General features: G+C 40.5%; 1 protein-coding gene across 1 annotated transcript in view; it reads left to right on the top strand.

Moving 5' to 3' along the window:
• Nucleotides 1-15,508, top strand: part of STK38 (serine/threonine kinase 38) — a 115,428-nt gene that overhangs the window by 76,819 nt on the left and 23,101 nt on the right. Inside the window, exon 10 of the mRNA XM_028161217.2 lies at nucleotides 14,681-14,858. Coding sequence (XP_028017018.1) covers nucleotides 14,681-14,858 — 178 coding nt within the window. The remainder of the gene's footprint in view (nucleotides 1-14,680; nucleotides 14,859-15,508) is intronic.

Raw genomic sequence — 15,508 nt, 5'->3', positions numbered from 1 at the left:
AGTGTTCAGCTAGAGACTCAATGAGACCCCATGCAGATGTTTGGGGCTCTTTATCCGGGCAATGCCTTCTCTCTGATACACTGGCCCACAAAGTCTAGCCACTGCAGCCTCCCTGATCCCCGATCTGTTTCCCCAACTCAGTGAGACCGCCATGCTCTGTTTAGAATCCCCTTCCATGTACTGTGTATGATCCAGAAAGTTTCTCCAGGCAGAAAATCAGGGACATACATATTAGGGCTCTCTCCCTTTCTTTCCCTTCTCTCAGTGATCAAAATTCTGCATTGCCAGTTGTCCAATGTTTGCAAACAGATGTTTCATAGACTTTGTCCAGTTCTTTCTTTATTTACAATGAAGAAAGGCACCCAGGACCCCGGCTTGCCTCGCAGCCCCGGCTTCGTCCGGAAGGATGGCCAGAGGACGTCTGGTCTAATTAGTATATTATGCTTTTATTATTATAGATAAATGGAGGTGGCCTCTAAGATGCTGAAAATTAGTAGATGTTCTGCCTTGGGTTAGAAATCATATACTTAGAAATTGCCTTTGAGAAGGAGTCAGGTGAGAGAAGGCTGGACAGGGATTAAGGAGGTCTGGCATCAGTACCAGCCTGGCCACTTTTGGGTTAGTCATTAATTACCTCTCTGTCTCATTTCTTTTTATCTAAAAACTAGAGGCCTGGTGCACAAAATTCGTGCACTGGTGGAGGTGGGGGCTCAGCCAGCAAGCAGACATCCCTCTCACAGACATCCCCCTCGCTCCTTACCGCCCGCCTGCTCACTGCTCCTGACTGCTGGGTTCACTGCTCCTTAGTGCTGCTGCAGAGTCTAAGCTTTATGAGCCCAGCTTCTGGCTGAATGGCACTCCCCCTATGGGAGTGCACTGACCACCAGGGGGCAGCTCCTGTATTGAGCATCTGCTCCCTGGTGGTCAGTGCACATCATAGTTACAGGTTGTTCTGGTCATTCTACCGTAACCATCACTTAGGCTTTTATTATATAGATTAGGAAGTTTGGACCAAATGATAGCTGTCATTTGTTAACTGCCTTCTGTATGGTAGTGTTGAAAGAGAAACTGAGGCATATTAAATACATTAAGAGTTTATTTGAGCAAAAGTCAATTTGAGTAGGACAGCATCCAGTCTAGCAGAAAGAAAGGTCTGAGGAGCTGTATGGAATGAAAGACTTTTATAGGCAGAAGGGAGGGCGAACAGGGAAGTTATCCTGGCAAAAAAGCCGGTTGGTTATTGCAAAGTTACTTTTTCCTATAGGGATGGCAGGAGTCTCTATCTGTCAGATTACCTAACTCGTGCTCATCAGGTGGCCAGGCCGATTGGTTTAAGATTCTATCTCTGGGAGAGTCAAAACTGTAGTTAAGTCTCTGTTTGCTGATGTGGGCCTATGCATAAGCGACTTCATTTTGGGCCTCTTGTCTTATTTTTAACTAGCGTTCCCGTTGCAGGAAAAATCCTGCAATAGGGTTTCCTGCTGCACTCTACCCTGCCCTGCCTTCTCCACCAGCCAGCCTGCTTTTCCCTTCTCCCCATGCCCCACCTCCGCTTCTCCCTTCTCCCCCAGCCCCGCCTCCGCTCCTCCCTTCTCCCCTGCCCCGCCTTCTCCACCAGCCAGTCTGCTTTTCCCTTCTCCCCGGCCCCACCTCCACTCCTCCCTTCTTCCCCAGCCCCACCTCCGCTCCTCCCTTCTCCCCTGGCCCCGCCTCCGCTCCTCCCTTCCCCTCCGCCTCGCCTTCTCAGCCAGCCACCTGCTCTCCTTCCTTCTCCCCCGGCCCCGCCTCTGCTCCTCCATTCTCTCCTCCCTTCTCCTCCCCCCGGCTTGCTTGCTTCTCTGCAGCTTTGCTCCCTTCTGCAGCTCTTGGCTTCTTTCTACGCTGTCTTGATATGCAAATTAGCCACCATCTTGGTTGGGTAATTTGCATACTCGCCCTGATTGGCTGGTGGGCGTGGCTTGGTTGGTGGGCGTGGCTTGGCTGGTAGGCGTGGCTTGGGCGTAGCGAAGGTGCGGTCAATTTGCATATTTGTCTATTATTAGGTAGGATGGTAGGCAGGTGCTAGCTCTACTTCTCCTAGTAGCCAGGCAAGATAGGCCTTGTTAGTACCATATTACAGATATAGAAATCGACTCAAATAGGTAAACTATCATTGTAGGTCACATTAAGTGAACACCATAGAACCATTTCAGCGTTGCAATTCTAGGATTCCATAGAGAGGAAACCCACCCTTTGGGCTTATGTTTCCCTTTTAGAAGTTAAGTTTAGGATTCACTTATAAAAGGCCAAATGTGGAGAGAGCCTTCAAGATCATTAGTGCCAAGGCTTTCACTTGTTAAGGGATCTAAGGTCCAAATAGGATAAATGACCAGCCCTCGGCTGCGATATAGTTTCTCTCACAGTATTGCCCAAAATGCTCATTGTAACCGGATTCTACCTGCATAGAAACATATATGGAAGTTGGGTTAAGAAGTGGTATTTGGCCTGGGCCCCAAAAGCTTCCTAAAGACGACCTTGGTTCTGTGTGCAAATACTGTCCATCCAAATAAGTAGACTGTCCCAAACGGGAAGGTCACAGGGCGACCTTCCTTTTCTCTGGAAGGTGTAAAATAAGGGTGGTGAAACTTTTCCACCCAGAACACCACAAAGTCAAAGAAGATTCACACATAACTAAAAAGCAACTTAATTTAGCTTTTAATGTGTTATTAAAATAGTTCTTTAAAATTAAGCACAAATATAGGTACATTTTTGCATTTTAGAATTATTTAAACACTAAAAATGGATAATTTCTGTAAACAATAAGCTTTCAATGAACATAATACGTAAGTATTTATTATGGCTAGCGAAGGGGGGGAGTCCCATGGAAGGAGAAGGGGACAGGAGAGAAGAAAGGAAGGGGGAAGCAATACCAAATTAAAGGGAAAAAGGAGATGAAAAAAGGGAGAGAAACATGGGAAGAAAAAAGTTAAGAGTTGGGGAGAAGGAAAAGAAAAGAGAATCACAAGGAAGAGTTGCGGGGGGCGGGGGGGGGGGGAGGAATCAGAGGGAGAGAAACTGGGTGTGGTCAAGAAAAGTTGGAAACTGGTCTTAGAAGTGAGAGGAACAAAGGAGAATCACAGTGGAAGCCTGGAGAGATGAGTTAAGGGAGTTTATTTTTTCATTCCACAAACATTTATTCCCCACCCACTGTTGCAAGGCACTCTGATAAATGAAGGTCCTGGGAGGAAAAAACACACACACACACACACAAAAAACACGCTGCAAGAAGAGTTAATGATTTCATTTCTTTAGATACCTTAAAAAAATGAGAATGAAAAGTAATTTATGTTCATTTAGGAACTTTGAAAAATAGTGGAATAAAGAATCTCTAATCCTCTTTCTCTGGGTGAAAGAGGAGAGGAAAAAAGGATCTCTAATTTTAGGTTATTGGCATGTTACTGCTCTTTCTGGTGCTCAGTTTAAAGGGCTGCAGCTACCCAGGGACACCCCTTCTCCCGGGATGCAGAGGTGTAAGGGGCAAACAGAAACCCACCACCTCCTCAGGCCTCGGCTTGGAACTCGCACTGCCACTCCTGTCCCAGCTCACGAAGCCACTGCAGAGATGTGGGTGCAGGTGAAGAAATGGCCAACAACCATGTCCCTAATTGTGTATCAGATAAAAAGCATAACTGTCTAAGCATAACATAAATTTAAATCTGTATTTTTACCTCTTCTGGGACAGTGCAAGAACCCTAGGACACTTGGAAAGTCACTTTTTAAAACAAATATATTGCCACACCTCTTCTATCCTGGAATGACATGTACGGTTAATAGGAACCACATACAAATTCGGTTTAAAAATCTGTATAATGCCCTTCTCATAGAGGAGAATGAAAAAGAAGGTGATTTATAATAGTTACCATAAAACAATATGTTTCTCAGTATGTTAAAACTCAGGCATAATACAAAGTGATGACTCAGTTAAGTAATCATTTGCTCGCACCTATACGTGGGTCACTGTGAATGTGAAGGCCACAAATACTGTGTGGTAAGGCATGTTAAAGTAGTTTTCTGATATAATAAACAAATTTTGGTAGAGTTTAGAAAAACAACAATAAAAGTATAAGTTTCTCTTGATTTCTCGATTTACACTGTAGATGAATTCCTAGAAAATCCAGTGTATATAAAACCCATACAAAAAAATCATTGTGTTTATACATGTGAAACAGACTTAAATTCTACACTCAGATTTTTTCCCCCAATTTTTATTTATTGATTTGAGAGAGAGACATTGATCGACAGGTTGTTCCACTTATTCTTGCATTCACTTGATTCTTGTATGTGCCCTGACTGGGGATTGAACCCGAAACCTTGACATATGGAAACAACACTTTCACCAACTGAGCTACCTGGCCAGGGCGGATTAAAAAATAAATACACACACACACACACACACACACACACACACACACACACACACACATATATCTTTATTGATTTCAGAGAGGAAGGGAGAGGGAGATAGAAACCTCAATGATGAGAGAGAATCATTGACTAGCTGCCTCCTGCACACCCCACACTGGGGATGGAGCCTGCAACCCGGGCATGTGCCCTGACCTGGAACGGAACTGTGACCTCCTAGTTCATAGGTCGACACTCAACCACTGAGCCACGCCAGCCAGGCCGGATTTTTTTTTTTTTTTCCTACATGAATATTCAGAGGAACAGCACAAAGTTATATAGGATGTAGTACAATTTGTCAGGGGCAGAACCTTGACAGGTAGTACCTTGCCATAGGAGTAGGTCTAGGTTACCTGGTTCTACCCATTTAATCTGAATATGACCCCCTATTAGTATAACTATACAAATGCACTACAACGTTTTCAACAACACCCTCTGTGATTCAACAGCACTGAGGTACTGTCACCACCCTCAGGGAAGCTCACTTACATGTCCTCTACCAATAAGTTTTTGCTTATATTATAACCTAGCACCTAGCACAGTGCCTGGCACACAGTAGGAATTTAATAAAGATGTCTTTAGTGAGTGAACACAAGGGTGTGCTTTGTACTTACATATCTTTCATCTTCTCTACGATAATGACTCACAAATTTAAATTTCCAGCCCTGATCTCTCTTCTGAGCTCCAGCTTTGTTCTGGCAAATGCTCACTTATCATCTCCGCTGGAATATATCCAACTCCTCATTTCCTGCCACCACACTGCTCTCCCAAGTAAAAGCCACTACCAAACAAAGCGAAATATTCTATGCCGGTATTGGTTCAGTTAATGCCGCAGTAATCCACTTATTTGCTCATAAACCTGGGTATTATCCATGATCATTCTCTGTTATCATCCCCTTTTCTAATCAATCAATTCTAGTTCTTCAGTCTTTTCAAATTTATACACTTTTCTCCATCTCCAGTGCTACCAAACCCTAGTGGACTGCTAACTTACTATAATGGCCTCTTGCTTGCTTCCAAACCATCCTCCATCATCCGAAGTGATCTTTTTCAACAGCATGAAAAAGGACATAGAAAACATAAAAAAGGACCAGTCAGAAGAATGCCATATCGGAGTAATCTTTTAAAATAGAAATCTCATCATGTCGCCCTCCTGTTTAAATCCCTTAAATGATTTTTCACATCTTTTAGGATAAAATCTAAAACCCTCAACAGGGCATACATATAACATCCTGTATGATTTGGCCCCTGCCTATGTACCTTTTCTTATTTTGCGCTTACCCACTATTCTTCAATCACACTGGCTTTCTTTTCCTTTGTTTCTTTTTATTTAAATTAATTTTTATTTTTTAAACTAATCTAAACACATAATTTAGAAGCCAATCATTGCTAAATAGCTTATCACAAAAACTCCCCTCCCTCACCCGCCCCTCACCCAGATCCCTGCTTTCATCTTCATTGGTTCACTCCTTTCTCGGTAGAGTCCCTCCCTTCTCCAGTAGTTTCATGAGAAAGGGGGCTAATTTTTTTAGATGTTGCAGGAAAATAGGGCTTATCCTAGTCTCACTTGCTGATTTAAATAGCTGTGTAGTCCTAGATTAGAAAACATTTTCTCTCAAGATTTCAAAGGTTCTGTTGTCTTCTAGCGTCAGTAGTTCTGCTGAGTCTGTTTTAGTTCATTTTTTTTTTTCAATCTGCAAGTTTTTAGGGTCTACTATTTATCACTGATGTTTGAAATTTCAAGACGTGTGTGAACCTTGGCATAGTTCTTTTCATTTGTCATTCTGGGAACTCAGTGGCCTTTTCATTCTGGAGACATGTTTTTTATTTTAGGAAGTTTTCTCTCTATTTATACGGCAATTTCTTTTCTAAAGCTTTTGTGGTTTTTTTCTTTTCTTTTTCCCCCCTGGACTTACTATTATTTAGGCATTCTGCCTTCTATATCCTCTAGTCTTATCCTTTTCTTCTATTGTCCACATGTTTGTCTTCTACACGTGAGTTTTTTTATTTTATTTTTAAAAATATATTTTATTGATTTTTTACTGAGAAGAAGGGAGAGGGAGAGAGAGGTAGAAACATCGATGAGAGAGAAACGTTGATCAGCTGCCTCCTGCACACCTCCTACTGGGGATGTGTCCGAAACCAAGGTACATGCCCTTGACCGGAATCGAACCTGGGACCCTTCAGTTTGCAGGCCGACGCTCTATCCACTGAGCCAAACCGGTTAGGGCAGTGATGGTGAACCTATGGCACGCGTGTCAGCACTGACACGCGTAGCCATTTCTGATGACACGCGGCCGCTGAGGCGGCCGCATGCCGAGGATGAAACATTTGCTGCTCCTGAGGATGAAACGTTTGCGAAATAATGTTTTTTCCTCAAAGTGACACCCTACCCGAGTTATGCTCAGTTTTTTTGGCGAAGTTTGACACACCAAGCTCAAAAGGTTGCCCATCACTGGGTTAGGGTTACATGTGAGTTTTTAAAAACATCTTCAGGGGTGGTTTTCAACCGCATGAAAGTTCCATTCAAAAGTTAATCTTTCTAAGCTGTTAAAAAAAAAAAAGAATAAAGAGAAAATTATAACAATTATTTATTTATTTTTAATCCTCTCTCAAGGATATTTTTACCATTGATTTTTAGAGAGAGTGAAAGGGAAGGAGAGATAGAGAGGGAGGGAAGGAGAGAGGAAGGAAGGGAGGAAGGAGAGGGACGGAGGGAGAGAGAGAGGAACTTTGATGTGAGAGAGACACATGGATTGGTTGCCTCCCAAATGCACCCCAACTGAGGCTGGGGATAGAAGCTGCAACACAGGTATGTGCCCTTGACCAGAATCGAACAGGAGACCCGCTGGTGTGCGAGCCGATGCTCTGAACACTATGCCACACTGGACAAGAAAATTATAAGATTTTTGCTGATACATTTTATTATTTTAGTTAAAAGTAGCACATTTTAGCCCTGACCATGGTGCTCAATTGGTTGGAGCATCATCCTATAAATCAAAAGGTCACGGGTTCAATTCCTGGTTAGGAAGCAACCGATAGATGTTTCTCTCTCTCCCTTCCTCTCCCTTCTTTTCTCTCTAAACAGACAAGCAAACAAATAAACATATCCTGGGTGAGGATTTTTTTTAAAAAAGTAGCAAATTTTAGCAATTAATTGAAAAGGTGCCTTTGCCATGTAACTAAATACAAATCTTTTCAAACCAAAATATTTTATTTCTCTTTTACATACCTTCATTGTTCAACTGACAAACCTTTTCAAGTAGTAAGCCTAATAAACTTATAAATACTAGTGATTGTTAATTCTCTTATGTCAAATTCTCTTGGATTTTACTTGGCCTTTATACACCCAAATCACTCCACCAAAACTAAGGAGGATTTCAGTTATACCATTAATTAATTTTTCTATCGGATTAGAGCCTGTAATAGCTACCTCACTTTTAGATTCAACCAATTTATTTACTGCTTCATTCCATTTTGAATTCTTTTCAAAATAGGCCACAATTCTTGCAGACATTAACATTAAATCTTATAAAATCTTAGATATCTCTCATGCTCCCCCCCCAAGTTTTTATTATAAAAAAATTCAAACAAAGAAAAGTTGAGGGTATAGTATATTCAACATTAGTATACCCACTAAGATGCAACAATAACCAACATTTTGACATATTTGCTTTTTTTGTAGCTTTTTATTAAGAACTATTTCAAATATAAAGTAAAGTTGAGAGAAATACTATGATCAGAACTATTAATTTAGCCCTGGCCGGATAGCCCAGCTGGTTAGAGTGTCGTCCCAATACCCCAAGGTTGGGGTTTGATCCCCAGTCAGGGCACATACAAGAATCAACCAATGAATGAATGAAAAAGCAGAACAACAAATCGATGTGTTTCTCTCTCTCAAAATCAATTTTGTTTAAACACTATTTAGATTAAACACTTTAAAGTTGTGATCATTTTCCTATATTTGCTTTATTTATTTAACTATTTTGCTTAACTATTTGAAACTGAGAGACAATATGACATTTTGCCCCAACATACTTAAAAAAATAAAGCCCTAAAAATTAGGATATTCCTTGTATGCCTATAATAATAGCATTATTAGCCTAGGAAAAGTAACAATAATTCCTTAATACCATTTTCTTAGAGCGTTCCCCCCCGCCCCCCCTTAAAAAACAAAGCAAAGCAGGATCCAAAGTTGACATATTGCATTTGGTTGTTTTATCTCTTTAGCTTCTTTTATTCTAGAGCAATCTCCCCATCTGCCCACCAGTTTATCCCCCTATAATACTAAATTTTTAAAGAGATCAGGCCAGTTATCTTATAGAATATTCTCATGACTTTTTCTGACTTAAAACAATTCCAAGTTTATTCCTGGAGGATTCCATTGTCTTTATCTTTCAATATATAATTTTTTACTGAATTTTAATTAGTTATACTATTTGTAATTTCCAACTGCTCTTTCTTGCTGTTAGGTTTTTCCTTCTTTTAGCATCTTGATCTTGTTTCATGATACAGTTTTTCTCTGATGATACTTTAGTTTTGTTTTGTTTTTTAAGTATTTTTATGTTCCCTGCATTATTTCTGTTTCCTATGATTCCTTCCCCCCACCTCCATTCTTACATGTTGGAGTGTGTGTGTGTGTGTGTGTGTGTGTGTGTGTGTGTGTGTTTTAATTTTTTTCATGTTGAAGGTTTTCCATCAATATCTGGTGATTTTTGTTCATTCGTATTTTGAGGGATGTCCTAAGAGCCTAGGAAAAGCTCTGAGTGTGTTTGAATATTGTCAATTGAAGGTAATCGCTGCAGGCTTTTCCTATGGGGACTCCTAAATGTGGCTCTTTTTCTGGCATGGTTCATTTTCTCCTGAGAAGTGCCCTTGATTTTCTGCTAGAGAGCAGACTGGGCTTCGGAGTTCTGAAACTGAGCAGCAGAAGAGGCCTGGGGGGGTGGCGGGGGGTTGGGGCGGGGGGCGGCGGGGGACTGGATGCATTTTCCATTTTAGATTTACTCTCTTTTCAGTAAGATGTCTCACTCCCACTCTGATCTACGCCTGGTGTCTCCACATCTAGAACTCCTTTGATTTACTTTCTCCAGAGGTGACATTTCCTGTTTCCGATGGAGGGAGATGTAGTAGCCTGATTATATCAGGTGGGGAGGAGGGAAGGATCTGACCACTTAATAAACAGCTTTTCAAACAAACCCCCCTATTCAATACACTCCTCGCATCCCGCTGCTCCCGCTTCCCTCTGTCTGAACCTGCTTCTGGGTCCCCGAGTCTTTCCAGGGCTCCCCAGTGTGACCTGTCTTGCTTCTCCTTGGTTTCTCCTCTACGCACTTAGGCTTGACCTTCCTTGCGTCTACTGAGTTCTTTACCATCCTCCATCATTTTCTATTTCCGTGCATTGTGGTCTGGAGTGACTCCTAGTGCAGTAAAGATGGAATCTGCGTTTCTTGTTTTTCTTTTCCTACTTGTTATTTTTTGAGAGAAGATCTTGGCTGTCTTGAATTAGAAGGCCCTCGCTGTTATTTTTGTTCTTCAAATGCCTTGAATTCCATACTGAGCTTGAGCTTTTGTACTCAGTGTTCCAGCTCTCTGAGATACTCTTTCACTTCCTCGACTTCCCTCCTGGCCAATTCCAAGTCATCTTAATGTCTCAGCTTAAACATCATTTCTAGATGAGCCCTTCCATACTACCTAGCCTAGTTAGGTCCACTCCCCATGATATATTCTCATAACACCTACCACCACTCTAACTAAGTATATATGCCTATTTCCCCTGCTAGACTGTCACCTCCGTGAGGGAAGGGACTATTTCTATCTTGTTGACTGGTATAGCCCAGTGTCTAGTGCAATGCCTGGCATTCAGTAGGGGAACCTTTTTTCTGCCAAGGGCCATTTAGATATTTATAATATCATCCAGGGGCCATACAAAATTATCACTTTAAAAATTAGACTGCTATTTTGGTCAAACATTTAATTATCTCACCTCTAATGCCTTGGCAGGGCCAGACCAAATGACTTCGCATGGCCTGCGGGCCAGATGTTCCCCACCCGTGCAGTAGAGAGTCAATATATATTTTCCATTGTTAATCAATATATATTGCTCACTATGAAAATTTATATCTTAGAATATAGTTGCTACCACCAAGAAGTAGTTATTTAGAATTCAATAATTCTAGTTATTATTATTGTTTAGTTATTGTTATGGATACATTATCTATATAAAACCCTAATATGCAAATCGACTGAAGAGCAGAACAACCAGTTGCTATGACATGCACTGACCACCAGAGGGCAGACGCTCAATGCAGGAGCTGCCCCCTGGTGGTCAGTGTGCTCCCACAGGGGGAGCACCACTCAGCCAGAAGCCGGGCTCACAGCTGGCGAGCACACAGCTGGCGAGCGCAGTGGTGGTGGTGGGAACCTCTCCTGCCTCTGCGGCAGCACTAAGGAGCAGCAAGCCAAGCAGTAAGGAGCGAGCAGGTGGGTGGTTAGAAGCGAGGGGTCCCAGATTGTGAGAGGGCATAGGTCAGGCTGAGGGACCCTCACCCCCACCACATACACGAATTTCGTGCACCGGGCCTCTAGTACTATAATATGGACTCTTATCTATCTCCAAATTTATTTTACAATGAACACATTTATGTACGCAGATTAATATAGTGTATACATTTTCTATTATTGCTGTAATGAATTATAATGAACAGACTGAGGGACCTAAAACAACACCAATGTATTATTTTACAGTTCTGAAAGTCAGAAGTCTAAAATGGGTTGGCAGGGTTGCATTCCTCAGGTTGCTTGTCTTTTCTAGCTTCAGGTTGCCCACATTCCTGGCTCACAGGGCCTTTCTCACATCACTTTGCCCTTTACTTCCACTGTCACACTCTGTCTCTGAGTCTGACCCTCTTGCCTCCCTCTTCTAAGGACCCATATGATTAGGTTGGGCCCAGATAATCCAGGATAATCTCTGCTTCTACAGCCTTAATTTAATCACATCTGCATGCCTATTTTGCCACACAAGGTAAAATATTCCTAAATCCTGGACATTAGGATGTGGACATCTTTGGAGGGCCATTATTCAGCCAGTTCACATAGACAGTACAATATGAATCTATAGATGAATTAATTGCTGAAAGAAATGATAAAAACTTCACTCAAATATTATAAACTTTATATTAGAGCAACCTCCAAACAAATAGATAAGAATAACTTTGTTAAGTGAAAAATACCATCTATATATTGGAACAATAAGACAAGATAACAGCCCTTGCCAGTTTTCTCAGTGGTTAGAGCATCGGCCTGTGGACTGAAGAGTCTCTGCGGTCAAGGGCACATACCTCGGTTGCAGGCTCGATTCCTGGCCCCAGTTGGGGTGCACATGGGAGTAACTAGTCGATGTGTCTCTCTCACATATTTGTTTCTCTCTCTCTCTCTCCCCCTCCCTCCTTTCCACTCTTTCTAAAAAAAATCAATGGAAAAAATATCCTTGGGTAAGGATTAACAACAACAAAAGACAAGATAACTAATGGAAACCAATGACTGTTAAATAGACCATGGTTGCTTAGGCTTCCACGTGCAAATCCATTACCATTTTTCCTGAACCCTAGGATTTCCTGGTGTTTTCAGGTAGGCTCACCATTTCCTAAAGGCAATTATCCAATAATACTAACAATTAACAACTACATAAAGAAATATTTTAGTACATATATTTAAAAATAAATTTTAGGTGGCTGTGGGAATGCAGACTGGTGCAGCCTCTGTGGAAAACAGTATGGGGTTTCCTATAAAAAAATAAAAATGGAACTGCCATTTGACCCAGTGATCTCACTTCTAGGAATATATCCTAAGAAACAAGAAACACCAATCAGAAAGAATATATGCACCCCTATGTTCATAGTTATTTACAATAGCTAAGATCTGGAAACAGCCCAAGTGCCCATCAGTAGGTGAGTGGATAAAAAGCTGTGGTACATTTATACTATGGAATACTATGCAGCAGTAAAAAGAAGGATCTCTTACCCTTGGAGACAGCATGGAGGGACCTGGAGAGTATCATGCTAAGTGAAATAAGCCAGTCAGAGAAAGACAAGTATCACATGATCTCACTCATATGTGGAATCTAATGCAAAAATAAACTGATGAACAAAATAGATCTAGAGACATAAGCATAGGAAAGACTTTCAAACCTTAGAGATAAGGCAGGGGAGGGTGGGTGGTTGGGAAGAGATCAACCAAAGAACTTGCATACATATATGCATAACCCATGGACACAGACAATAGGGTGGTGAGGGCCTGAGGTCAATGGGGGAAAAAAGGGAACATATGTAATACTTCCTTTTAAAAAAATATATATACATATATTTTTATTGATTTCAGAGAGGAAGGGAGAGGGAGAGGGAGATAGAAAAATCAATACTTTCAACAATAAAGATTAAAAAAAAGAAATTTTAGGTGAAAAATATAATTAGAATTGATTATTTTTTCAATAAATACCTCTTAACATTCGGCAGAATTGTTTGGGAAAATTATAATAAAAACCTATTTGGGGAATATCAAGTCCAACATTCTTGATCATTTATTTTATAAGGCTGTGGTTAGATATTTTCTATTCTGTTATCTAGCAATGCCATCTGAATAGTACAAAGTGACAGTTTCACATGGGCTGATGGGTAAAGCTGTCAGCTGGCTCTTTCAGATAAGAACTTCACCTGGTAATTGCATTTTGATTATCACCTTTGCCCATTTAGTAATTTAATAATATTTTTCAGGGCTGATCTGGCTCTGATGCATTAGCTGGAGAGCATCCCCTTTTCCTAATGGAAAGTTTACTTGAGAAATCAAATTAAGGCCAGAAAGTTGCCTGATGAGGATAGTTAAAATGTCAGGCTGTCCAAGGCACCAACAATGCCAAGAAACTCATAACCCTTCATCCCATAGTTCCCTCTTTCCCCTAATCTGGCCCAAATTGCAATAATCAAAATATTGAAGTAGCATACTGCACTGGAAAATGTGGCACATTTGAAAAATGATGAGTCAGAATTCTATCTGAGGATTTCCCTTGTCTTGGCTTGTATAGCTGAGATAGCTGCTTATTGCTTTTCTCTCAATCTTTTTAATTCTTGCTTCTTCCTCCAAAGCTGAGATACAGCCTTACTGTATATACTATCTAATACAGCAGTCACTAGCCACATGTAGCTACTGAGCATCTGAAATGTGGCCAATCCAAATGGAGATGTAGTGTAAGTGTAAAATACATGAGATTTAGAAGACTTACTTTATGAGAATATAAGATATTTCATTAATAATGTTTATATTGATTACCTGTTGAAATGACTTTTGGATTTATTTTGGGATATATTTGGGTAAAACACTATATTATTAAAATGAATTTTGCCTTTCTTTTACTTTTTTAAATGTAGCTACTAGAGTAGTTAAAATTATACATGTGATTCATTTATTTTTGTAAAAAAATATATCTTTATTGATTTCAGAGCAAAAGGGAGAGGGGGAGAGAGATAGAAAAATCAATGATGAGAGATAATCATTGGGCAGCTGCCTCCTGCACACCCCCTACCTGGGATTGAGCCTGTAACCCGGTCAAATGCCCTGGACTAGAATCAAACCTGGGACCCTTCAGTCCACAGGCCAACGTTTTATCCACTGAACCAAACCAGCTGGGGCTGATTCATGTATTTTTATTGGCTAGCACTGATCTAAGGCTCCCCAAACCCTCCCCTGTTACCTTCCTCAGTTGTTCTTTATGGTCCAGCCTCTCGTCCATTTCTTTTCTTTCCAGTAACTGCTTAGATTTAGAAGGTAAAAGAGAAAGTTGAACTCTGTGGCAAACCCTAAAGTCAAGAGAATTAAGGGCCCTAGAAGGGTAGATCAGTTGATAAGAGCATCGTCCAGATACACCATTTTGGGTTCTCTTTTTCTGCGTTTACTGATTTAAACTGTTCCGTTGAGGGAACATGGCTGTTGAAAGATGAAGAAAAACTGCTGGGAGATGAGGATGTGGAATGGTGTTGCAGATCTAAAGGCCAAGCAACACAGAGAGATGTTTATCTAAGTTGAAAAAGACCTCAGAGATCACCCTGTTCCATCTTTCACCCAAATCCATAACCCTTTTATATATGAAATAAAGCTGCTTGTATTGTTAGAACGTCAATATTCATCTAACATACCAAATATATTCTGAGAAATGGGGGAAATCCTCTGAAAATATATTTTTCAACAGGGAAAACACATGAAGAAAAAAATTAATGCCATTGTTTGTGAACCTAAAGAACTCCTGAATCCCTCTCCCAAAGTAACAAATTGTTGCAAATCGCTGTGTGTGAAATACAGTTTTCAGAAGGAATGCATGACCAGACTTGCCAGCAACCAGCCAGATTCAGCCATGTCAAGGAGCCCAGGTAAGATATTTATATTAAACCAAAAGAAATATTCTACTTAGCATGTATTTTTCTTGGTATTGAGCACACAAATTTGGGCATTAAATAGATCACTTAAACATTAGCTGTAAGAAGACAGTGGTAAATCTATTAATCAAAGTTCTATGTGCTAAACTGACTTTGCTCTTTGCTTCATGGTATTGATTTTTTAAGTTTCTGTTAGCCCTGAATCATTGATGTGACAACTAATTAAGATGACCCCAAAGCAATTTAAATAGATCAAATTTATCTTTTTAGAAAAACTTGTCTTTAAACTTGACCTGCTAATGTCTGCATTCTTAAGGTAGGAAAAATTCAGATTAGATTCCTTCTTGATTTGCCAGTACAGGAAAGAATTGAAGGAAAGATAAACTTGAAATTTTGTTTTGCAAAAATGTATAATTCCTAAATGTCTCACACTGATGGCAAACTAGTCTTATGTTTTGAACAGCATTAAAGTGTTGGTGTCAAATTTATGGGTTTTTAGACTTTTGGATTAAAATATGCTAGACACATGAAAGGTATTAAAACTAATCTCAAACTACTCTCCAATTTTGAAAGAATCACATGCCACTGAGAAAGTGGAAATTTCAAGCACTGTGACAACCTCTGGCCCCCATATCAAATACGGA

This window comes from Eptesicus fuscus, chromosome 10 (assembly GCF_027574615.1).
Source record: "Eptesicus fuscus isolate TK198812 chromosome 10, DD_ASM_mEF_20220401, whole genome shotgun sequence".
NCBI classification, from domain to species: domain Eukaryota; kingdom Metazoa; phylum Chordata; class Mammalia; order Chiroptera; family Vespertilionidae; genus Eptesicus; species Eptesicus fuscus.
This window is presented reverse-complemented; position numbering and strand designations above follow the sequence as displayed.